The sequence below is a fragment of the Lissotriton helveticus genome, chromosome 7 (genome assembly GCF_964261635.1).
Source record: "Lissotriton helveticus chromosome 7, aLisHel1.1, whole genome shotgun sequence".
Lineage (NCBI taxonomy): Eukaryota > Metazoa > Chordata > Amphibia > Caudata > Salamandridae > Lissotriton > Lissotriton helveticus.
In genome coordinates, this window is record NC_136068.1 from 302741509 (window position 1) to 302767049 (window position 25541).

General features: G+C 43.1%; 1 protein-coding gene across 1 annotated transcript in view; it reads left to right on the forward strand.

The window, feature by feature from the left end:
- The window catches only part of DLGAP4 (DLG associated protein 4), a 543333-nt gene that overhangs the window by 300524 nt on the left and 217268 nt on the right, over nucleotides 1-25541 (forward strand). The window contains exon 5 of the mRNA XM_078652094.1: nucleotides 12022-12274. Coding sequence (XP_078508220.1) covers nucleotides 12022-12274 — 253 coding nt within the window. The remainder of the gene's footprint in view (nucleotides 1-12021; nucleotides 12275-25541) is intronic.

Consider the following 25541-nt stretch of genomic DNA (forward strand, 5'->3'; position numbering starts at 1 on the left):
GAATAGTGACTTGTGTATGTTGGTGCTACAAGGAACAAATCCTAAATACAAAATCCCTCTCAACCTGTATTTATTCACAACTGGCTCAAAACAGATCAGTGGGCTGACCAGTTGTAATTCAATGTAAGGCATAAATACACTTATTACATTGACTTATTTCTTTAATTTTGTTGTCATTTTTTATAAACAGTTTATACATGATTTATTACACAATGCAGTACATCTTCGTCTAGAATTCCACTATGTACTTATTTATAATTTACATCATATTCAATTGTTGTGGTGCGGGCTAGTATTTCTCCCAGAACAAGTCAACGCACGTTTGGCTGGAATAATAAGACTAAGCATTGGCCCTCTTCAGGACCACCTATAGTAGCATATCAATCAAGCTGGATCTGTGGGGGGTACTCCTGGACTCTGGACATCACGATGCTGTATATAAATTTCAGTCCTACATGATAGTAAATACAAGGACGCTGTCCTAAGTCTTGGTATCCTATTGGCAGAAAGGATAGCTTGAAAGACGTTGTAAGAAGGTTCCATGTGTTCTATGGGCTCCTGTGATGGAGACATGATCCAGCTTGTTGGGATATCATGACAGTGCAGAGTCACATCAGTGGGTCGTCGTGATCAATGAATCCTCAGTTGTGCTTCATTCTTCCTGGAAACTCACTGAGAGCCCGACCAGATGCATGGTGGGAAAAACACACGGATCAGAAAAACTGTGGAAGATAAATATGACAAAATTGTCACTAAGGGAGAAGGCAAGAACCTGCAACAGCTCGATAAAGTGAGAGGACATGTCTGGTGGTGGATTAGTGAGGTATGAGGTAGATTTAGGACTACCAGCCTTGGTATTTGGTGCACTGTCTTTTAATTGCACCAGCCACAGGCTTCTGAGCAGAGTTTTGGGCACCTGCACTCATTCTTTTACAAAATAAGCACTGCATGCCACCCTCCTTCATGTCTCATTCTGTACCTCCTTCCCCTCCTGAGCACATTGGCTCCCCAGAATACAAATGCCCAACCACTTTTCCTGCATGTAGGAAAAGAGGTTGCAGAATTTGTCCCTGCCCTGACAAACTGTCTCATTTCAGGCCTTTCTAAATCCTCTGCATATTATTGGTGTTTGCAATGCGTTTCCTATATCCTTACCAAACCCCAAACTACAAGCACCAGATTCAGGGCCCGGCTAGGGAAATAAAAAGATCCCTAGCAAAAAAAAATCAAACAAGCCCTGCTCCCCTCATCTCCTTGTGCAATATCTCTCTTTTAATCCATCTGTCTCTCTCTCTCTCTCTCTCTCTCTCTCTCTCTCTCTCTCTCTTTTCCCTTTCTGATCACTTTCTGTATTCCTTCCCTCCTCCAGCCTCTCTTCCTCTCTCTCTCTCTCTCTCTTGAAAACTCCCTGTGCCTACTGCAATTAAACTTGTGGAGGTGGATAATGTGACTAAGGCACCGTGTGTGGCCCTGGGCTTTAATACCCGGCCTCCTAGGGACCCACCCCACCTGGGAAATTCTCAGTGGAATAAAAGGCCTGTCTGGCCCTGACCAGAAAGCATAGTGGAATCCAAGCCTGGAAAAGGCCCTCACACATAACCTGGAACGTCCTAATAGTAAAAAACGACATAGATGATTTCCCCATTCATTTCCCCATTCATGTCTGAGCTATCCCTCCATGGAAGACATATTTTCCTACCTTGCTAAGATGCCCCACGAAATATGTGATGTGGAATGCAATCAAAGCCTCTTTGCTTCCTCTACATTTTGGTGCCAACAATCCTGCAATGAATTACGGCCAAAACACAACTACAAGTACCATAATGCAAAGGGGCATCCAGGACTGCGTGTAGTACAAAAACACCCGTGTGTTGCATACACCAGTATTGAGGCCTCTCAACAATGCCCAGCCTGTTATTCATCAGTACATTCCGAGTTCCACAACATTCGGCGTCTATAGGATGCATGTGTTAAACGTATTAAAGCATATGGAGAGCTCTCTCAACATTTGTATTTGTAAATTTATAAAGCCAGAACATACACCAGATGCATCTTGGTGCTATTGATCTAATCACAACCCGATTACGACCATTCTAGAATACTAATATAGATACATCCAGGTTGTTATCGCATTTCGAATTTAAGCAAGGTCCTTTCCAAAATAAAACTTAGGGAGAGAGAGTTCCAACGTGCTACTGCTGAGATAGCCCCATTCCCAATCTATCAGCCCCTGATTTTCAGAATTTGTAGAAAGCAGAGGCTTGCTGATCTTAAAGCATATCAAAAGTAATACCAAGTAAAGCTGGAAGACAAAAGGGATTGTTCATCTGAGTATACAGCTTTGTGTACCAGGTACTTGGGCTCAGATACATTCCTCTGACTTACAGGCTGTCAATGAAGAATGCTGAGGGCTGGGCAATGTGTTCCTGTCTAGACAACGTCAGTATGGTGTGCACCCTGAATATTGGCCCCAGAATATCGAGGCAACACAATAGCGAGGACAAAATATAAAAAATAAAATATCAAGAGGTAAGTATGTCTGGATTTTCTATACCTATCTCTACATGTATGGACCTACGTGGTACATATATCTTCAAGGTACTTAGATGTGGAGTTAGGAATAGTACATCTGTATTTCCTTATATGCAATTACCTTTCGGGATTTTCTAGCTTGGTATTCCGGCCTCGATGTTCTTATACCACGATATTCTGGGGGGCGATATTCAGTTATACAATCCCCATTCTCATTCGGGCTGCTGCATTCTAGACTAGCTGGTGTTTCTCTAACAATACCTTGAGCAGTTTTAAGGAACAAGAGATGACATTGTCAAGTCTCAATGATATGAAAGCATTCATAATCATAACCTTATGTTGAATCGAGAAGATGTGAATAATCCGGAGAAGCACTCTCTGGTGACAAAAAGACATTTGACCACTGTGCTGATTTGAGGTGTCATACTTAATTTGGAGACCATTTAACCCTTGGATTTCATACACAGTTTGTTGTATTAGGGGATTCCAGAAAGATTGTGGCCAGGTAATCAAACTACTTACCGAAATGTGAGATTGTAAAATTAACAGTTCGATCTTGTCATCATTTAATATCAGTTTATTGAGATACATTCAATTATCGATCAACAATAGAGAGATATCCTAAGTGCTCTTACAGTGCACCTCCATCATCAGTTGTGAATTTGTTAAAGAATAAGTTGCATGCCCAAAGTGTTGCTCACAAGCCCGCAGCTTGAGCTTCCAAATGTTGGGGAGGCATAATTCTAAGGCTACATATGATTGAACGTTCTCATGGCTCTTTTATCCACCACCGGACACTGCCTCCCCCTTTATCTCATTCTTTCAGGACCCTTTTCATCCCTGCGTTTAGTTCCTTTGTTACTAACGTGTTGTAGCAAGGGGGGCGGTCCAAGTTTTGGGGGTGGCGGCCTCCCCCTGCTCTTACCGGCAATCTCGGTGGCATTCCCTCCCTCAGCTCTTGAATCAGCTGCTGCGGGTCGGCAAAAGAAAGGGAGTAAACTCGCCAGCCCCTGCCGCTCTTTAATGCGGCCTCCACACCACAGTAAACACAGAGACCGCCATTGGTGGTAAACTGGCTAGCTATGCCACTGGGTCTCACTGTTTATCCGTCTTTCTCTTGTTCCTTCATCGTACCTTTTCTGTCTTTCTCTCTCTTGCTCTGGGTCAAAGTCTGATGAAAAATAAGTTCAGGTTCCCTGTAACCACCGACTCAAATTAAGCACTGCATCATGGTAGAACATGCACTTCTATATATAGGCATCTACAGAGGTCTCATAACGCACCTCTGTTTTGACAAGGAGTTGTGTTTGCTTAGATCCAGTTACAAAGACATCCAAAGTGCTCTTCAAAATGCATTTGGCACAACAAATACCATTTACAGGATAGAAGCAAGCCCTCCTTCTGGTAATGTGGAATAAGGAGTCAACACATCTACGGCAGAGATTTGCTCAACCTGCAGGTTCAAAGTTTCAAATCCAAGATGGGCCAACACAATTCTCAGGGATTGACAAAATTAGTACCAATGATTATTATATCAATAGTAATGAAACCTGATGTTAACTTGCTTTATCTTTGCTATACAAATTATGTATATTTCCTCACCACACCCCAGGCGCTTAAATAAGCCCCTGTTAAGAATGTTGCAACTAAGACTAAAAACTTCTATAAACTTTTGCAAAACAATTGCTCTTTGTTGTTTGATCGGTGATGTTTAGGATAGGCCAGTAATAAATACATCCTTGAGTTGAATACATGGTGCAGGAAAATACGGGTTATAGATTTCAAGCCTAATTAGATAACACGCAAGATTGAGCCTCTTTTGAAAAGATTTTATTGATCGGAAATGACCCTAATTTCTGGACCCCTAGATGGTGGCCTAAAAACATGGGGTCACCTCCTGTACCTGTAAAGAAAGTGAAGAAATTAGGAATCATTATCGACGAGAAACTCAATTTTGGGGGCAAAATCAATGCTGTGGCTTCTTCCATCCATTTTTTAATTAAAATGATTAAGAAAATACTGCCCTTTCTGCCTATATCTTGTCAGCGAACAGTAGTCACAGCCCTCGTTTTGTCCAGACTTGACTACTGCAATAGCCTGTATTTAAATATTCAGGAACGCTTTGCAAATAAATTGCAGATGCTACAGAACGCAGCCACGAGGCTGATCACTAGCTGCCAGTCAAGAATCAAGTACTTTTTAAAACTCTAATTATGGTGTTTAAGGCGCTACATGGGATAGGACCTGATTTTCTAAAACAGAAAATGCAATGGTACACACTGGGTAGAACCCTGCGCTCCGGAAGAGCCAAGCTGGTGACTGTGCCACTTATTAAAAAATCCACATGGGAGGAAAAAGCTTCGTTTTATGTGCAGCCAAAGTCTGGAATGAGCTTCCCCCCGTTTTGAGAAATGCCACGGGCCTACTCACTTTTAAGAGAGGACTGAAAACCTGGCTTTTCACTCACTAATCCCGGATAGCCTGACCTGATCTCAGAGAATTAGTGGCTCAACGCCAGGACACCTTCGGGTAATTGCGGCGCTTTATAAATAATGATGACATAACATAACATCTGTGTAAATCTTCAGGTCAAAAACTGCAGTGCCAGTTAGTGCCAGTACCAGTACAGGGAGGATAATGCACCTCCATTGATAGCAAGATGTGAGGCTAATACACCTTCTGCAGCTATCTGTATATAACCTGGGTGCTACAATTTTCGATGCCAATGAACCAGTATTGTTAGGTTATGCATCTGTTTCTGGGATTATTTTTGTAGCCTGATATCCAGTCTGGGTAGGGTAGTGTGGCGGTTAATGTGCTGGCTTCAGAGAATATGTGTGTGTATGCATGTCCGCGTGCATGTGTCTCCACACCTGATTACATACATATCGTAAGACAGCTCAAGTAGTTATTGTATCTACTGCATGTTTGAAGGAAAATGGAATATTATGTGATATGTCTGGGTGGCCTTACCATGTAGTATTATCACAATACCGCAAAGATGGTCCTTGGGTTCACACTAATAACTCCTTAGCTCAGTCCTGATAGTGTGGCAAAGAGCAGTCAGGCTTTACTAGAGGAACATGTGTTAAGCATTTTACAGTACCATTATGGTTCATAAGTAATAAACACAATTCAATAGAAATCCAACACTAATTTATAAAAACAGAGAATATGTTTATCTTGATTTAGACACCAAGTGAACAAAATAGCATACATATAACAGAGTTATGCATTTTCAAAGCAATATAAAATCAAGCAGTAAAATACATTGAGACTTTATCATTGTGATCAATGACGAAAACTACTAGTGCCAATCGGTCACATAGCTATCCAGTTACCATGTATCCTTGCAAGGTAAAGGTGATGTGGGTCCCAGGACCAGGCCACAACAGTCATTTTAATTTTACCTAGCCCGCGGAGCCCGGGTGCAGGGTTGTCCTGGCTGTCCCTGGTGCTGAACGTGACCCGCGATTTAGCTGCTTTTACCAGTGACAGGGAGCTGCTGAAAAGGAAATGCAAAAACATAAAAGTGCGGCTGTTGGCAATGTCAGTCGCAGGTGTTGAGGCCTGCCCTTTTAATGCAGTGTTGAGCTAACGGGTCAGTTACCGGACTGGTAACCAACAAGCCTTGGCTGCAGCAAAAGTAGCAGAAAGTAATTTCAACATCTGGAGGTCCAGGGGAGTGTGGTAGTGGATTGAAACTTTGGGGAAGGCCTCACTACAACTCCCACCATGCACTACATCATTTGGATTTAGGTGATGCCCTTGAGGGCCCGATGGCCAATGATTCTTTGATCCCTGTGTGTCCCTGCGCCATGGAGTGTCAAGTTCTAGCGAGGGACGAGGGTCGTTCACTCAGTTCCAAGTCTGTTGCCTCAGGAACAAAGTATCCCTCTTTTGCTTTGGTGCTGTGGGCAAAGTCCTGTTGTCAGTGACACTGGTCTCCTATTGGTCCTTCCTTGATGCAAGTTGTTCAGATTTGAGGATCTAAGGTCAGGGGGAGTCCCTTAATTCCTTGATTTAGGGAAGTTAGGAGTGTTGGAACTAGTAGTCAATGGGCAGCTAGTCCTTGCAGTTAATCTGCCCCTGAAGTGATCACATTCTGGGGTTCAGCTCACATTTTCTACCCAGAACCTACTCTGTCTGCCCTCCCAAAGATAGCAGAATTATATTTTGGGTGTACAGGTCAGGTTGGTCACCGTGCAGGTGTAGTCAGCCTTCCCGGAGTTATACATCTCCTGCATACCGAGTTTCCAGCCTTGGCTGTGTGGAAGCATGCCTGTGGCAAGGGAAGGGCTGTGTCCTCCTCAAGGGGACAGCCCAGATGCATATCAGAGATGGTGCAGCCTTTGAAGCTTACAGCTCTGATGTGTCTCTTTACTTTCCTGCTGGGTAGGGAGGTGGTGTGACCTTCTTCCTGCCCAGACTTGTTCCTGACTCCTGGAAGTGATCACTCTGCCTGGCAAAGGTCAGAACATTGTCTTGGTGGCAGCAGGCATGGAAATGCACAGACTCGTCAGCCATGGCACAGTGAAGCTGTGGCAACCCGGTGAGTAACCTCTAAAGTGACACCTCGCCTCGACATAAGATTTGTGTCAGGGGAGCAAAGGCACTTTGTTTTACACCCACTTGACATATCTAGTTGGTACCATAAGGGAACTAGCAACCCAGATCTGCCCGGGTGCAAGTCCCATGTTCTCCCTTGGACCACCTATCACTTATAGCGTACTGTAATGGTAAAGACAGTATAGAGACATATAAGCTTGCACTTACATGTCTACACTCTTAATATACTGCACGCTGCCTCCTAGGCACAGGATGTCTTCTCTAGGGGCTGATTGAGATGTACCAAAAGCAATACATTTGACGGTGCCACACATGGTAAGGGCACAGTTTGCTTGGGTCACCCAGATAGCACAAAACCCTGCTGTAGCACAGGAGACCCCTTAACCACCTATGCCCCAGGTAGCTCTGATACCATATACTATTGACTTATAAGAGGGTAATGTGTCTGTCGATTGGGATTGCCAATTCACACATATCAGTTATAGGGAAAGAGCACTGGCACTGGAGTCTGGTTAATAGGCTTCAGAGCACTGTCAGAGTCGAAAACCAGCATGCAGTAGTTTAAATGGGGAAAAAAGTGGGGGGCATCTACAAAAAGCCCTGTTCTCTTACAATATTTTAATGTAGGCAGCATGTTTCACTTCCCATATCTCATTATATTCTGTAGACAATAAGGTCCAGTCTCATTGAGCTACCTGATAGACTTAGATCCCTGCAAAGATGTGAGAGTGACTTGCAGATCATATATTTGAATTCCTGCAGCACTTACTCAGCCTTTCACCATCCACAGGTCGACAAAATGCACATTTAAATATAAATTGCTTGCAATGGTGTCTTGAAATAGGAATTAGGACTTTGGTGCTTCAGTGCCTGCTTCCTGTTACCCTGCTCCAATCACTGATATGGAAGAGTAGCAAAAGCAGTAACCCACTTATTTATCGATATAAAACACAAATCTGTGATCTGCACTTTATACAGTGTGGTTTGCAGCATGCCCATTAACCATCCATGCTACCTTTATGAGTCAAAACTATGACTAGACATAACACAGATCTCACCAGAGTTATCTTACCAATATTATTATCTGCTGAAAATTGCTGAGCACACAAAGATCTCTGCAGCAGATCCATTAACCTCTTCAGATATTTAAAAATGCAGCCTCTTTGTGACCAGTTACGTAAGCAAGAACCGATGCACTGTCACTGTAGAATTTTTCTTTTCAATGTGTAAATTGACTGTCAGACTCCATTTTTATTGTTCTGCTTTTCGTGACTCTGCCCATTTGACACAGCCACACCTTGATCTCAAATATATGGGTTTCATGACAGGGGCGGCTCTAGGCTCATGGCGGCCCTGGGCAGGGAGCTTAGGTAGGGGGCCCCGGAAGAACGCAGGCGTGGAGGCCAGTGAAGAGGGGGGGTCAGGGTGTTTGGAAGTGGAACAGAGCTGGAGGCCGCCATATCCCTGCCAGGGGCGCCACACAAATATGTATCCATCCTCAGAGGATTATTATATTAAGGATATATATTGGCATGGCGGCCCCTGGGGTTTGGCGGCCCTGTGCAGGTGCACAGCTTGCACATGCCTAAGGCTGCCCCTGTTCATGAGTATTTTGTGTGCCATTTCCAGCACTGTCCACAACTATCTTCAGCCTTTCACTTCTCCCGCTGACGCTCCCTTGATATCGTTTTGTCAGTGACCCCAAGCGCTCTTGTGCCGACACTGCAGAGCTGGCTCTAGCTCAGTACAGATGGGAAGTGCAGGGGGCACAGTTAAGGTCCTCGGGAACAATCTGCAGAAATGAGCAGGCACTCGCTGCTGTTCCTCGTCAGATCTCCTGGATTACTCTAACCTTCCTTGCCCTAAGAATAGCTGTCAATGTTCCTAAACAGAACACCTTCTCCACTTCAGCTCCCAACCTGCAGCCTTTTTCCACTTTTACATATTTAAGCATCCATCCCTCCGATGTCTTGATGCTCCTGTTTCCCACCCCGCTAATCTCTCACCCTACAACTTTTTACCAGCACTTCATGCAGGGTTTTTCCTCCACTCCATTTGCTGCTTCTGGTTGCCATGTGACTTCTGTATCTAACTCTTCTGAAACTCCTACCCGCCACTCACTTCCGTCCCTCCACCAGCAAGATCTATTATCCTTCTAATCTGTCCCAAGTGTAGCTCTCCCCTGCCAGTTCACCTTGCTGTCCCTACTCCTGTAATTCTCAATCCCCTTCTCATTCTCCTAATGCAGTTTTCCATCCTTTCCCCCACCCTCCACTACCCTTGCAGTATTATGTCCCTAACTAATCTTTTGAATATTCAACTCCATATTCATGGGCATCGATTCACCATAACGCCATGGGTAGCGGACGTGACATCACATATCTTTTGACAATAGTGACATCACAAGAAGTGAAGTAATATTACCCTTCACCCTGATTTCTCCCAGGAGGGCATGTCACATGACCCTAACAGCACAAAAATTAACATCGCTAAGGATCCATAAAACAGTCTAATTAGTATAACAACATACCACAGATAAATGTCTATTTTAGATAGCACCTATATTATGTTGCAGACTTGATCCTTGAACGCTCTGGAACATAATAATTGCCTTTAATTGTAGTGAGCGAATGAATCGAGTAAGCCAGACCTCTTATAGGGGTTTTCTCCCCCAATAAAAGACTTAAAAGAGTGTGGGCAAATAGTGCATTTTAAAGCACTATTTTTCCATATATTTACTAAAATGCCATAGGCAGGTACAAGGGCACTCATATAATATTCAGATCCTTTCATGGCGCGCCAAGTCAATTAAACTTAGCAAGCAATGGGTAAAACTTAACAAAAAAGAAGAAGCAATAGGTCAATCTTAACAAAAGAAACCAAAAACCCACATGAATTAGGATTGTCGATTTTATATTTGAATCATCAAATGTAATTGACTGATCATCATAGTGTAATCAACCATAGGTGCTCCAAGTGACGGTGCAGTGTGAATTAAAGTGCTTCAATTAAAGATAAGGATAGACCCATAACGTGTCGACGTTTTGACCCCTTTCAAGAACCATCGTTTGGGGTCTTCATCAGGACAAAGAACTGGTATCGACCTACAGAGTGAAGTACACAGACAATCAGTCTAAATATATTTGACAAGATACTGGGTAGGAGTAAGCAGAAGACAACAATTGTCTTACCTAACCAGATCAATCTGGATCAGTTAGTCTGAAAGAATAATAGTTATTGCTATATGAACAGAGGAAGAAGAAAGGGAAGAACCATAAAATTAATCATGGGGGATAAATCCAGAGGAATGTCCGACTGCGAGGCATGCTAAGGACAGTGCCAACGAGAGACCAACAAGTATGTAAACTACATACATTTAAAATCATTTTTACTTATTACAGCTGTTACCAGAGGTCCCTTCCAGCTAAGAGTATTCAATTTTTTTTATTATGCTAATAGTGTATTATTCTCTTGAGTATAATGAAAAATTGACAGAAAAGTAAGCAATGCCTAATTACACTGATTTTGTCAACTCTGAGACCAGGAGTTGCAAAGGCAGCACCAGGGGTTTCCGCTGAGACCCCTGGCGACCCCTTAACAGATCATATTTCTCTGTAGTAGCTAGGTTGTTGCAAGCCATAAGGCAAGCAAACAAATAATTAGCCCCTGTCTCCACTGTTTTGGGTAGTAAACAAGACCCTTTCATCCCAGTGTAACTCCACCTACTTTACTAATGATACACCCCTATTCTTCCCTCTGCCCACTTACATTAATGATCACATGCCTCAGCTGCGATAAAGCTAGCACCTTCCAACCTAAGGTATAAAGGTTCCTTCATCCTTTCTTGGACTGCAGGGGCAGATACGATGCAGCAAACATGACATTCTAGGAGTTGCTGTAGTAAAGAGGAGAAGCAATCAGGCTTCCAACAAACCTGGCACAGATCTGGAAAAGTAGTCAATTCCTGATCCTTTTCCAGAAATGTAGAAATCAATAATGAGATATGCCACAAGATGAAGGATTCTGGGAAACGTAGTCTTGAGGAGAAAAAACATTCTGGCTGTCACAAAGCCTGGCATTGATCAAAAACAGAAGGCAACTTCAGAATATTGTCCAAGAAGCTGCAACGCTGTACATGGATGTAGCACAAGTCCAATGAACTTGGCCCAGCACTAGAAAGTCCTCTTGTAATGACTGCTTCACTCATAATGCAAAGGCTGTTGCATGCATTGTATACATGAAAAAACCATTGAACCACAGTGTTTTTCAACATCACCAGACATTTCCCCTTATAATAATAGGGCCAAGCAAATGCCACCAGGATAGCCATTAAGAGTTAAAGGCAAACTGTTGAAAGAGCTGAATACCTTCAACACTGATATTTCTTCCATTTACATTTCTCACCAGAATGATTGAGCAGATACTCAAATTAGTAATGGAAACTAGGCATGTACCGCAAGGACATATGTTACAGGTCAATACTGGGGCATATTACAGAAAACGTACACCACAAAAAGGAATGGAGCCAACAAATACACAAATCAATGCTTCAGTGAATATTTCAGAGAGCTTCTTTCACTTTTATTTCACTTTTAAAAAGTGGAGAACATTTATTTTTTCAAATGTGTATGTTCAGCGAAGAGAAGTAATGTGAAATCAGTTTGTGTCGTATGCCTTCAGGCGCCTATACCCTTTGCTCCATTTCCCACTACACAAGCATCAACAATGGTCCAAATAGGGGTGCCCTGTATTTTTTTACCCTATTGCAAAGTTTCTATAATTCGACCCCCTGGTGGGTCTGTCCCATCACGCACCTCTTTGAAACTGGAGCAGTCTTTGTTCATCTGCAGAAGTCTATATGCACGGGTGCATTCCTTTTGCTTGTGCGAAAACCCTCACTTTGTCCTTTCTTTTGTCCAGTACATTCCACAGGTGAGGGAGATCGATCTTGGGGACCAGTACGACCTGCCTTGTGAGTCCACCTACAGTGAGCCCGAGTCGGTGACCAACGAGGTCTTGGATCTACAGCTGCCCAATTTCTTTCGATCGCGGAGCCACAGCTACCTCCGAGCCATCCAGGCTGGCTGCTCCCAGGAGGAAGATGTCACCTCGGTCCAGTCCATGTCTCCTCCTCTAGCCATCAACCTCAACAGGAGCCTCCAACAGAGCATGGGTGAGTCCTCCTTGGGGGCTGGGGTTGCAAGGGTCTGTGAAACTGGGTGACTGGAAGAGTCTTTTTTCCTGAGGTTACTATTCATGTAGGAGCTTATGCACATTTTCTGCATGATTATGGATTTATAGCACTTGCCACTTTAGTTGCCATCTGCTGCATAATTTGCGGATTTCAACAAAAAAACACACTGACATGCAGTAGGAGACGTTTTGCAAGGGCTAACTAGTTAGTTTTCAGTTGCTGATTGCTGTATGAAACTGACAACCTGGTTCTACTGAGGTGAAACGTTTGCTCAGACATTCTTCTTGTGTGCTAAAATGAAACAAATAGCAAAAATAATACTCTTAAAAAATTTGCTGCATTATGCTTTTATCTTGTCACGTAATTTAGTCAACAGTGCTGCATAGTTTGGTATTCTATTGCCGAATAATTGATGTTGCCCTGTGTATAGTCCATACTGTCAAAGGTCATTGTACATGGAAGTGTATTTTCCATAGCTACATTCAGATAGGACCATTATATACAAATGATCATTATTGAAAACAGGGCTTTGGTATGCCTTGTTCTTCTTTATGTCAGTGCATTCTGAGTAGCATTGCACAAAGCTGTACCCACTGGGTGCAGAGAAGAGCACAGAAACAACAGCATTGTATCAGGGTTACCAGGGCTGTATTGCATAGCCAGATGCATGGGGGCTTCCTATACCACAATTGTGTATAGCAGATAATATGCATTTCAAAACACTTGTAGAATCTGCTCTGTCCTAAGTGACTGAATATGCAAAGATCCTTGCAAGAGCAAGGCAGTGGAAAGGTGTATACCACCTGAGATCAATGCACATAAATCAACACTATATAAAAAAACAAGAAATCATGATAGGGCATATAATGGAAGATCATGAATTATGTTCACAAGCATTTCTTTTTTTTATATGTAACATGTACAGCGTGATCTTATGTATTCCAAGAAATTATGGCCCTAAATCAGAACTCATGGTTGTTAAATAGCGTTCTGTGATTCGGTTAGCAACACCAAGTAGGTTTCGATTAGGTTTTTCATTGTAGTGTTCGGTTCATGAATTAGTGGTAATAAGATGCAAGTGATCGGCTATGGATGTCTCTGAAGGTAGGGAGTGTGGACCGAGAAGAAGAATGGGTCTAGGGTAGGGTTGGGGGAGTGGGTTTGGTATGGGGTAGGTGAGACCTTCTGTGCAGAGTTGACAGAGTGCGGATTGATGTGTTTCCTAAAGTGGATGTGACGGATACACAGGGCAGTTTCAGAGGGTAGAGGCCCTACGAAGAAGAGGGTAGTTTGTACCTAGGGTGCTTGTGACATTTCCTTGCCTCTGTGTTGAAATCTCCTAAGTCTATGAGAGTGACAAAACTTCGTCCCAGTGGTGGGGCGGTTACTGGGAATGAGGCAGCCCAAAGAAGGTATGCATTTCACACATGTGTAGGTATATGGGGGAATACCTCAGTAGCCATCACTGGTTGCATCAATTGGATCGAACATCTGAGTCGGGTCACAGAGCCTATATATTGTGCGATTGAGTGCGGCTAGGTGAAAATGTTCTGTAAACCACTCTGCTACCATTTTGATGCAAATGTTTGTAACAAAGAGGTAAGAGGCCATCCATCTTCACCAATGGGCAGTAGTGTCATCTGTCCCAGAGGTGTCATGTAAGTTGGCTAGTTTGGCTGAGGGTCGTAAGTTGTAGACACTTTTGTTATGAAATAATTGCGCTATGTCCATCCAGTAGCACAGTAGTCAAGAACAGGGCCAGAGTTCATGCATCAGGTCACGTTCTGAGGACCTACAGCTCCAATACAGATTGTCCGTTCTTAGTTTTGCTTTATAAGCTTGGATGGGGCGAGTACCACTCTTGTAATATCATGAAATATGTGTATTTGAGTCACTCCTCTCATTTCATTGACATATGTCCCAAGTAGAGGTGCCAGTCGTTGTCTGTGTTGGTGATTCTAAAATGTCAATGTTGTCTAATTTCTCCTTGTACAGCAGTAGACTATACTCATCACTAGAGAGGTATGTAAGCCTGATATTGCCTCTTTAAGAGTGCCTGATCTGAGCACATAAGAAATGATCGGCAAGTCCAGGAGTACTATCAGTCCAAGCTGCACCACCCTTCCAGGCAGTGCATGAGGTGATGGTCTCTCCAGCCCTTTGAAGATGGTAATCCAAATTCAAGATATAGAGTGTCTTGGGTTTTCAGGTAGTCCTCTTGAGTCAGATGGTCCTGTGGGTTTATTTTGCAAAAGGCCCTCCATGCCACTTGAATGTTCTTCCAGCCAATCACTAATTCCACATTGTACCACGTTGTGCCACATGGGCATGATGCTGTGAATGTAACTGTCTGGCATCAGTCGTTTGTGTGAAGAGGTCCATGAGTCAAACATGGCTTCCATAGTGGGAGGCGAGATAGGATTGCATGTTGATTATTCACAGTATAAGACTTTGAGTCCAGGTAGGTTGCCTAAGTGGCTGCTCACATTGACAGTTTCCTACAGGAATGGGTCAAATTCCTGAGTTGGGTAGACACTGGCGACCAGAGGTTGTGACTGTGTGTAGTTTAGCTGGTTTTAGAGTAGGCTGCCTGCCTGTCAATTTGAAGGTTTTTTTCCCTTTATTCATGACTGATGTTTTCGAGGTTGGGAGAGGCAAGACACCCAATATGTAATTACATTAGGGTACAATAATCATTTTTTTATTTTTACCCTTCCCCACATGCATAACTGTAACCAGGACGTTCAGGCAAAGTCTACCGGTTTGTGTCCCCGTCACCCTCCCACTCCTCTTGCCATGCTGTGTCTCTCACCCTCCCCTCCTCTTTCCCTCCTCCATTCTCTGTTTACTTCCCCTGCTCTTACCCCCCCTCCCCGGAATCTCTCCCCTTGCCTGCTTTTTTCCTTACCTATATGTTCCTTTTTGTTTGTCTCAACCTTCCTTGTCACTATGTTGCCATGCTCTAATAACTATGTGGTCATTGTAAAGATGTAACCTGCAATTATTGTCTGATACTCATGTAAAGCGCTCTGATACCTCCGGGTCTAGCCAGCGCTATATAAAACCTTTAAATAAATAAATAAATAAAGTCATTGACAGTGTTTATTATGAGCCTTTGTAGGGTGTCTGAAACCATGTCTTCCAGTTCTCTGTTAACTTGGACCTCCAATTGTTTCAGATTGGGTTGCATCCATTTGAAGCAATAGTGATCTACAACCCCCTGGTGGCACACTTTGTGAGATCAGAAATTAAACATTGGCTATATAACTGTGGACTAACAATCATAACAGTAAGCTGCTCATACAAGAATGAAGTAGTGCTTTATTCCTTCTCATGTATCAGCACATATGTGTTTTTCCTCTGTCAGTACTCTGGTAACATAGAAGAAGGCTCTACAAACCAAAGGTAGTGTAGAAAGTATGCTGCAGATCAGGACTTGTTTCGGAATTGCTTTGTCACCTCTTTGCACACATCATGTGTTGTCTGTCTGGTATCTTTGCGTTGTGGTAATATTTGTCGTACCGCTGAGGTTGAGGTCTGTGTAATAGGGCAGGCCAGCTTGAAACCTTCTATCTAAGAGGAAGCCACTAGCACAGAACAGATTGACCTGTACATATTATTTATAAAGCTCACCAACACCTTATGACTTTCTGCTGCTAAATTCTTGAAGCACACTGGAAGGGAGAGCAGGCAGCAGTATTCGTAAGTCGCAGTCTAAGTGCAGGAGATGGGCAGTAAGAGAAAGCTTGAAAAAAATTAAGAATAATTCTAAGGATATATCATGTGGACGTTATGTTTTAATCATAAAAAATCATTGAAAGTTATTGACTTGATGACCCATACTGATGGGGAATCTCTTTTCTAGTACTGTGCTGTAGCAGAGAATAAAACAAGCACCTGCTCTAGTCCTCTCTGCAAGCACATATATGGTGCCCAGTCTCTTTCCCTGTTAGCAGAAGATAGTCTAGTGGTCCTTGCTGCTGCTTGAGAGTCTTGTCATTTATATTGTGTCTACCTTACTCATGCTGTGGCTCCATACAAACCTCTCCTCTCCGAGTGTGCCATGCGCTTGAGTGTTTCTTCAATCCTCTTGAGTCGCTGATCTCCATTCCTGTTGGTTTAAATCCCTTGTGATGTGAAGCTCAACGTGGAGATTATTCTTCTCTGGCGTGTTAATCCCGTGGATTGAGGCTGGAGTTACGCGCATTTCACAGCGGCACCCTACGTATTCTCTGACACTGTCCTTCTGATGCAGAGATTGATACTTTTTTCCAAGCTTACCACTAAATTCAGCCACAGGTAGACACCCTAAACTTCTGACAAAGCGCAGGCTTAGCCAATTTACAAACCCAAACCATGGAGTATGGTGCACTGTGACACACAAATCTCCCACCCTTCACTTCAGGATTTACTTCAGCATATAGAGCAACAATCAGTCCTGTGATGCGACAGAATTCTTTGTATTATGAGTGAGTTTTTAAAGTTGTTTCTCCATGGATAGACAAAAAAGGTTTTAAAGAACACAACATTTATTATCCTATTCTAGTGCATATTATATTGGCCATCTAATTATAAAAATAAATATAACAGTAGCAATGATATCTGGCTGCGAAGCGGTGGAATGACCTGCCGCCAGAACTACGTTTGGAGCATTCGGAATCCTTGTTCAGGCGGAAACTTAAGACTCATCTTTTCAAACGCTAGGTGACGGCAATGGCTGCTTGGACTGCTTACCCTACTTACCATAGCGCGGGGACACGCCTATGGGCGTAAACCAGGCGCTTTACAAATCTCCCTAATAATAATAATAATAATGAACCAGATTATTAAAAAATATATTAAATAGAATTGCAATATTATGATTGTATGCAGTAAATATAGCATTAAATGATCAAATACTTTTTCAGTAAAAGGCACCCTCCCTTCCAGCCTCTAGCTAATTCTTCTTAGCACCAAAGTGCCCATCTGATTTTCTTAGAGGGCCTTGAGAAGGAATGCCTTCACTGAATAGCAGAGTTGTTTCCAATCAGCCACTGTGCTTTGCGACTGTCATGCTCTGCAACTCTTATGGCATTCACAAGCTGGAAAATATGTCTCTGAGAGCTCCTGGCTTTCACTGGAGATGTTTGCAGCACACAGATTGACCAAAGCTCCCAAGGAAAACTGAAGATAGAACATTAACAAATAAACAGAGGGAGTTTATTCCAGTGAAGCCGGGCTAGATAAGAAAATGCCCATCCTCCATATTTTAATGTGCGAATGCGTCGAGGGTATAGCAGATGTTGGGTTTTTGATCTTTGATTCCTGTCAGGGAGGTATGTGGTAAGTCTGTCCTGGAGATATTTTTGGGCTAGTCCTGACCTAGATTTATAAGTTAGGCAAAGGTGTTTGAACAGTGCTCTTTTTTTAAATAGGAAGCCAGTCTTTTGCTCTAACGGGGTTTGTGGAGGCAGGTTGTTTACCAGCAGTGTTTTGAACCACCAGCATTTTAATTACCAGAGATTCATTTATGGCTGGAAACAGAGCCTTGCCGTAATCCAGGCGACTGATTAATACCTGGATTACTGTCTACTGGGAACTCAGAGGAAGCATTTGGAAGACTTTCTAAGATGGCCCAGTGTGCCAAAGCAAGTTTCGCAGACGGAAGTGATCTGGTCTTTCATAGACAAAGTGTCGTCCAGACGTATATCCAAATTCCTAGCTGTTCTGTTGGGCTAAGGGGCCGGACTGAGTTCGGCAGACCACCAGTCATTAGACCAATAATCATGGGCTTTGCCAAACAAAAGAATCTCAGTTTTGCCTCGATTCAGTCGAAGACAATTCTGTGACATCCAAATGGCTATTTTCCTCATACATGCAACAAATCGCTGTTTGACGTTCTTGATGTCATGCCCGAATGAGATAACCAGTTGGTTGTTGTCAGCATAGGAGAGTATATCAAATCCCCAGGACTTTACCAATTGGGCTAGGGCGCCACATAGATGTTAAAAAGTTTAGGGCTCAAGGAGGAGCCCTTAGCATGAGAGTAGAAAAAGTAGATCTAATATGTGTCCTGCTGAATGGGTAGGACCGGTCTTGGTCAAGTGAAGATCTAGCATTTCAAGGTCAGATACCAATGTGAGTACATCAGGATCTGTGGCTGTGTCTCAAGATCGTTAAAGTCCCTGATTAGGAGGAAATTGTGTGTAGATAGAATGTAAGGTGCTAACTGTTTTTGACTGAACTCTTTCTTTTGGCCAGGAGGGTGATAGACTAGGGCATGTTTCCAGGTATCTCTGTGCAGAATTTATATTTTAAATACTACTATCTCCGCCCAATCGGTAAGTAATGAGTCAAGGACTTCTACTCTAAGAAGGTTCCGAAAGGCAATAGCTATGCCACGTCCTGGTTTGGATTTTCTGTCCTGCCTTCTCAGTTTATAGTTATTAGGAAAGGCAATTGCGATGGAGGGTAATGCTAAAGGGTGTAGCCAGGTCTCTGTGATGAAACATAGATCTGGTTGATTAGATGTTAGTAGGCCCCAGATTTCAATGGTATGTTTGGTAATATATCTGGCATTTAGAAAGAGGCATCAGCGTAGAAAGTAAATGCTGTGGTTTAATACAGGAGTCGGGGTAGGGACCGTAGGGGCATTGGGCTGTAGGTTGCCTATAGAAACGTTATCCCCATTTCTCTGTATTTGAATGGTAGTACAAGAGAAATTACATGCATTGGAAGAGAATGGTCTTTCAAGGTTAACTGAAAGGCAAGAAGCACAGTGTTAAACAGATGGTCTGAGTAGTTTAAGGTAATTTCAGCTGTAATGTTTAAGGGGTGTAAAAAAGTCCCTGACCATACAGATACAGAGTTCCTGTTGCCTGGTGAAGTTCGGGTATGTAAGGGTGCAGACGGGTTTGCCTTTGGCACGCCTATGTCACGCCTCTGGCCCCCTGCGCGTCCGGTACCATGCTTGCGTTTAAACTGACGGTGGAGTGAGTGCAATGCGCGGCTAGACTGCTGCTGTCCAGAAAAGGATCTACTCTGACTCCCCTCCGCTCAATTGTCAAAGCCGAGTCGGACCAGGGAGCTCAGAAACGAGGAATTAGATATGGTTGGTAAGTAAAGAAATCGGCGTTATCACCAACCCCACAGCTCACCCTACGGATGTATGACGTTACAACGCATACTTTTACATCGCATGCCTTTACAACGCGGTTTTTACATCGCATACCTTTACAACGCATAGCGCTTTGGGGTGCTGGATAGTGAATAGTTTAATTTACTATTCCAACTCCAGTCCCCGTGGACACTAGGGAAGGTGTTGGACAGTAAATTAAACGTATTCCCTATCCTAGAGCGCCCCCCCAGCGCAATGCGTTGTAATGGTTTGCGTTGTAAAAGTTGCGTCGTAAAGGCACTGCGTGGTAAAAGTTGCGTTGTAAAGGATGTTTCCCCACCCTACAGCACTTGCCAGTTCAGAAGTTCTGGCAGAAATCATAAAGAAACACATCCATGCAACTGTGCTAAAACAAAACAGAATAGCAAAGCCAGAAATGCAGGTGAAATAAAACAATTATGCAGATTGTTAAAAAAAATAGATAATGTGCAATCTAATTAAAATAGCTGCCCCTGACCGGCCACATGAATAAATGAAATGCAGTGAGGGCACAAATGCAGGAAACGCAAAGCATACATCAAGACTTATGGTAGCAGCTCCAAAATGCTGGCACTTGTGGGAGTTGTAAAGTGCTTTAGGGGATGGCTATTTTGTGTGTTGTGTCACAGTGTCCTTTTCTTCATCTATATTGTCATCTTTTGTCTTGTGTTCCTCACAAACTCTGCTGCTGCAATTTGACGGTGTGTGTGCTATGCCATGTACTTTTATATTTATGCATATATGTAATGTAATAGGGCTAATAAATAATTAACATAATAGAATGGTAGAGGAAAATATTCAAGATCATGCAAAATATGGTAGTTCTTTTCTTCAGCCTACATCCTTGGGTGGTATGATCTTGGGGATTATTGAGGGTACTTGTAGAACTCCTTAATGTAAACAGTTTTGAGCTCATTTCTGAGGTAGAGAAGGTATATACGAAGACTTATTTGGAATAGGTTGTAATACCATAGCCTAGGTAAGAAGTTTTACTTGTTGGCTGTTTCTTTTTGTCTTTGAAGACAATGTGGCAGTGCCCTACCTTTGTGTGCTACACTGGTCTCCAAAGAGGTTAGGTTTTTAAACTAAATATTGTGAGCTTTGTTAGCGCCTAGGACATGACGATGAGAATGAAGCATGTCTGCATGAAGAACATCTGTAGTTCCGTTATGGATATAAGGTCATAGGTCTTGTAACGTTTGTATAAGTTAGGGAGCAACACGCATGACACTCTAAGTAGGGTGTTATTGGGAGGAGAGGGAGTAGGGTGTTGCCGCTCTCCAGTAGGAGATGATCAAGGCTTACATTTGAGTTCTAAAGTAACATTTTGGGAGCAATGGATTGATTCTGCATAGTGTGGATAACTGATAGAAGCCAGTTTAAATTTCTTTCCATGAAGCTCTTCAATGAGGCTTTGATGTTGATTATGATTTTGTGTCAGTGGCTTCATCTTGGACCGTCATCCTTGATCTTCGCGTGCCTGCACTTTCACTCATGAGGTTGAACTCAATCTTAATGGGGCTCAATTTGAGATCGATGATGAACTTCGTGCACTGGGGAAGGACAAGGCAGACTTTGAGTCTATCAATTCCAGTGCCTGAGGAGACGTGGATAGATTGGGTTTTATTACCCTACCGATCCATCCTGGTTCCGTGGCTGGCCAGGACGATCCTAAGGGGCCACGTATAGGCAGAAGATCACTAGCGAAAAGATAGATAATTGGGGTACTCTGCAGATCACTGGTAGCCAGTCACCTCTCAAATTTTCATAAGTTTAAATTGATGCTGATCAGAAACATAAGAGAAGAACCAAATCCCGGTGATATCATTGAATATCAAGTTTGTTGACAGGATGTTGTGCAAGATACAATGAACTACGGTGCTGAAGGCTGCTGACAGGTCAAGCAGGAAGATGAGGTGTGGGTTATCATCATGACGAGGAGGGCATTTTCTACTACAGTTACAGTTTCCATGACTCTCCATTGTCTCAGAAATTACTGCCAGTTATGAAAAAGGGGAGGTTGTTGATTCTGACTTGCATTTGAATGGAGGCTGCCGTCTTGATGAGGGAAGGGTGTATATGAGATTGGCTGGTTGATGACAGGTTGCAAGTTCAATTGTTTTACCTACATCTGCATCAGAACATATTCTATAGTTCAAATATGTGTTTAACACCAGTGTTTGTGTGTCTGAATATTTTTAATATTGTATTTGTTTAATTTCATTGGGGAGTAGGTACATCCTGGTCGATGTGTGGGAGGGTATATGTGTGCGTGTGTCAGTCCCATGTCTATAATGATCGCCTCTTACCCCTTTATGTATACTGGTTGGGTTTATTCAGTCGTCTTAGTGTGCATCTTCTATCAGAGTTTCTGTGCCCTTTGTATCAATTTATGAATGTTGAGTTCCAACGTTGTCTATGTTTGCCAAATGTCTGCTTGCCTCCTTGTGCATTTGTGTTGCTTTGCATTCTTGTGCCTCAGTATGCTCTACTTGGTATTTGCTTGTCTTTATTTTGATTGTTCTGTCATATCTTTGGTATATGTATTTCATTGTCACCATCCAAGAAAGCAATTGTATGATTTCCCGTTTATGATTATATCTATTTTCTATTCATTTTTGCATGTGAGATTTTCTGTGTGTGCCTGATGTCTGAAGTGCTGTCGAACACGTTTGTGCTGTCAGCAGCAAATGCACTAGGCATCGTTGGAACAGCACACTGCTTATTTTCCTCCAGTTTCTCCAACCAGTCCTGCTCAGTACCACTGTGATCCAGCAATCAGCATCCAAGCAAGTTCCAGTTGGCGTGTCTCAAAGCTGTGCCTTAAAACCTCTCATCTTCTGTCTCCAAAAGATCTGCCTTACTGCCATCACTGCCACGTTTGGGCCTGAACCTATTTTTTAGCTGACCACAAACAAATATTTGGTATCCCTTCTCTCAGCACCTATGCCCATCCCCAAATGCATCTATGCAATCTAGAATGCTCTGCAGTTGTTAATGCTCAACACAACTCCATTTAAATTGATCAATTGCTATTCATCCAACACACTAAAAACTGCCTAGTTCTAATTTCCCCATGACAGCATCCTACTACACCCTCTCTTCGGCTATAGCTTGTAGAGTCATGTCAATAGCATGATGTCTTTCAACACCACCACTGCCAATGCTGCCAGAAAAACATGTTCTCATTATCCACATGATAATGCGCATTACTTATTTCAACGAATGCATCTTAAACATCCACAGGAGTGTAGTTCATTGTGACAGTCTCTTCCATAGCTTCTGCAATATTGTCTCCAACCACTCTTAAAGGACCTTAACTTCCCCTTAAACTACTTATGTTACTTCTCACAATCTGTGTGCAATATCCTTGAAAGACCTCTTTTCTAAATGTCTAATGGGTATGGGGAGCCCCCGCTGCGACCCCCCTGAAAGAACCACATTAATTCCTCACTGCAGTATATAAGCCAATCCATGGCCTAGGTCTATAGCTTTCAGAGACCAACCATCTACATCTACAGTGCCAACAACCGCGCTGCTCTTAATTCTTCCATCATATTTCTCCATCCACTACAACATTTGGGGCTTGACTGTCTCACATTTGTGAGTTTTTTAGTATATCTATTCTTCTGCAAGTGTTTGTGCTCATCAGTGTGTCTTTAGCCGTACATTTATATTGATTGCTAATCTGTTAAAGCATTTGTCTACTCATCTGTAAATGGGTCTCAGAATCTACTCATATGTGAACGACTGCCTGTCAATCAATGCTTTTGTGTCCTAGCTGTCTACACTTGATGTGTATATGCCACTGGTTTTTGACACTGTGAGTTTGTAGCCCATGTCATTACTCTATGTGTTGCTCCTCGGTAGCTTGATTCCGGTCCAGGGAAGGCATGGCTTGGCAGTTCGGGCTGGACTGTTCTCATGAGGCACAGGGTCAGACTGATTTGCATATGGCCATGTCTGAACTGGGGTGGCAGAGTGGGCTAAAGAACGGTGATGGATTAAACCCAGATCAGTTGACTGGGGTGAGTGCTTGTATTGTCAACGCTCCGTCCATCATTTAATTTGGTTTTTCTTTGTTTATGTATGCATATCTCTAAGTGTGTGTGTCTGCTCATATGTATGTTTTATGTGTCTGACTGTGCACTAAAATATGTGTGGTTGCTCATTTGTTCAAGTGTTTGTGAGTGCAGGCTGCTGGTCACCTGTCAGTTTTTAACCATCTCTGGCTAATATTGTCTGTGCCCATTAGTGAAAATAATTATGTTTGCCCATTTGTTTGAGACCATTAACCCTGTCAGCACCTTCCCCCGCAGAAGTGCCTGGACACTGACGCAAACACTGACATCGAGAGCACAGATATTGCCAAGTGTGTCTGTCCACCTTTCCTTGTGTCTGTCTATGCAAGGCTATGTGTGTCCTTTGCTCTCCTCTCTCCTTTCCTATTATAGCCTCAGCTCAAGCTTGAGCCTCTCTATCATGTTTCCACTTCTGTCCTGTTTTATGTCTGTCCTTCCAGTGTCATCCTCTCTCTGCATCAACCCCTTCATCTCTGCTCCTTATCTGTATCCTTTCTTCTCCTTCCTTTACCTCACCTTTTATTTCATCTTTCCACTCTTCCTCTTGCACTCGGTTCTCTCCTCTCTAACACACCTTCCCCCATTTCTTCCTCCACATCTCCTACTCTCTCCTACATCAGTCTTCCCTTCCCTCCTCTGTTCTGGCTATTGCATCTCTTGCACTGCCCATTTTTCTTACTAATCCTCCTTGTTCTTCTGCTCCCATCACCGCCTTTCCTTCTGCTACAGCATGGTCACTCCTCGTTCTGCCTCTATTTGTATTGTATTGTACTACCACATTTATATAGCGCTTACTACCCCTATGTGGGGCACGGAGGTGCTTGTCTATGTGGCCAGCAAGCTACTCCTTGTAGGGCATGTGGTTCAAAGGGGTGTTGTCTTTGGTTTTTGATCATGTGTCTGAAGACTTTCTTTATTGTGCGTGATGACTGCTGAGGCGCAGTTATCGTGTTATGGAACATGGCGCTTAGCAGCGTGGTTGATGAAGAACTGTGAGAGATAAATGCACGCTTTATGGCTTTCAGTGTCTTGGCAGCTTTGAGCAGCTCTGTAGGTCCTTCTGTGGTATTTATTATGATCATACTCTACTTAGCTGATTATTACATGGGGGCGTCAAACCTGATATTTCAAATTTTATTTTATGGTCTCGAACAGGCATGGGTGATGAGAGAAGTGGTGGGGAGATGTACCTGGATGTACCTTGTTACTCTCATCCAATATATGAATGACACTGTGAAATGGAAAGAAGCGAACATTGTTAGATGCTTCAGTAGTGGACTAGATTGCAGTCATCTGATTGGCCAGCAGTATGTGGCAGATCTCTTTAGTTATTCCATGCCTGCTCAGTTGGTGATGGCTGGTTTATGGACTGGTACAGTACTGTGTGGTGGGGAAGACCCATAGCAGATATGTCCTTTGTGAGTAATAATAGCATTAAGCAATATAAACAGTGTACAGGAGATATTATGCAGCCTGTATGGGCTACAGTTAGCTGCTGACTGCTTAGATATGAAATTAGTATTAGTTTGGGCCAGAGGGGTAATATATGAATGCCATTACAATATATCACTCAGCCAGCCAATGGCCAGCCCTTCTTAACTTGATATAGAATGTAGTGTTCTGGTTGGGCTGTTCCATTTCTGTGGGCGTTGAACTGGAGATTGTACAAATACTTTCCAGGGTCTATCCCTGGGTTGTGGGGTGATGGGAAAAGCCATGTTTTCAGCTGACTGAAGTGTATAGGCTCCTTAATGTTTCTAACCTTTGCTGGTGTTGAGTTCCAGCTTGGCTGCTTGTACTGAGAAAGCAGTGCCTCATATGGCTTTATTATGATATAGTGGTATGATGGTCGGTATGACGGCCCATGGTGCAAGCCTGGAGCCCAGTGCCCTGTTTTGTTTATATTGCTTGAATTTGATTCATTGCATCCTTCCTTTCCTTCTTCCCCTCTTCACCCCTCTCCCTTCTGCTCACTGTCCCTTCACTTTCCCCCTTGTCCATCATTTCCCTCCTCACTGCCCCTCACCAT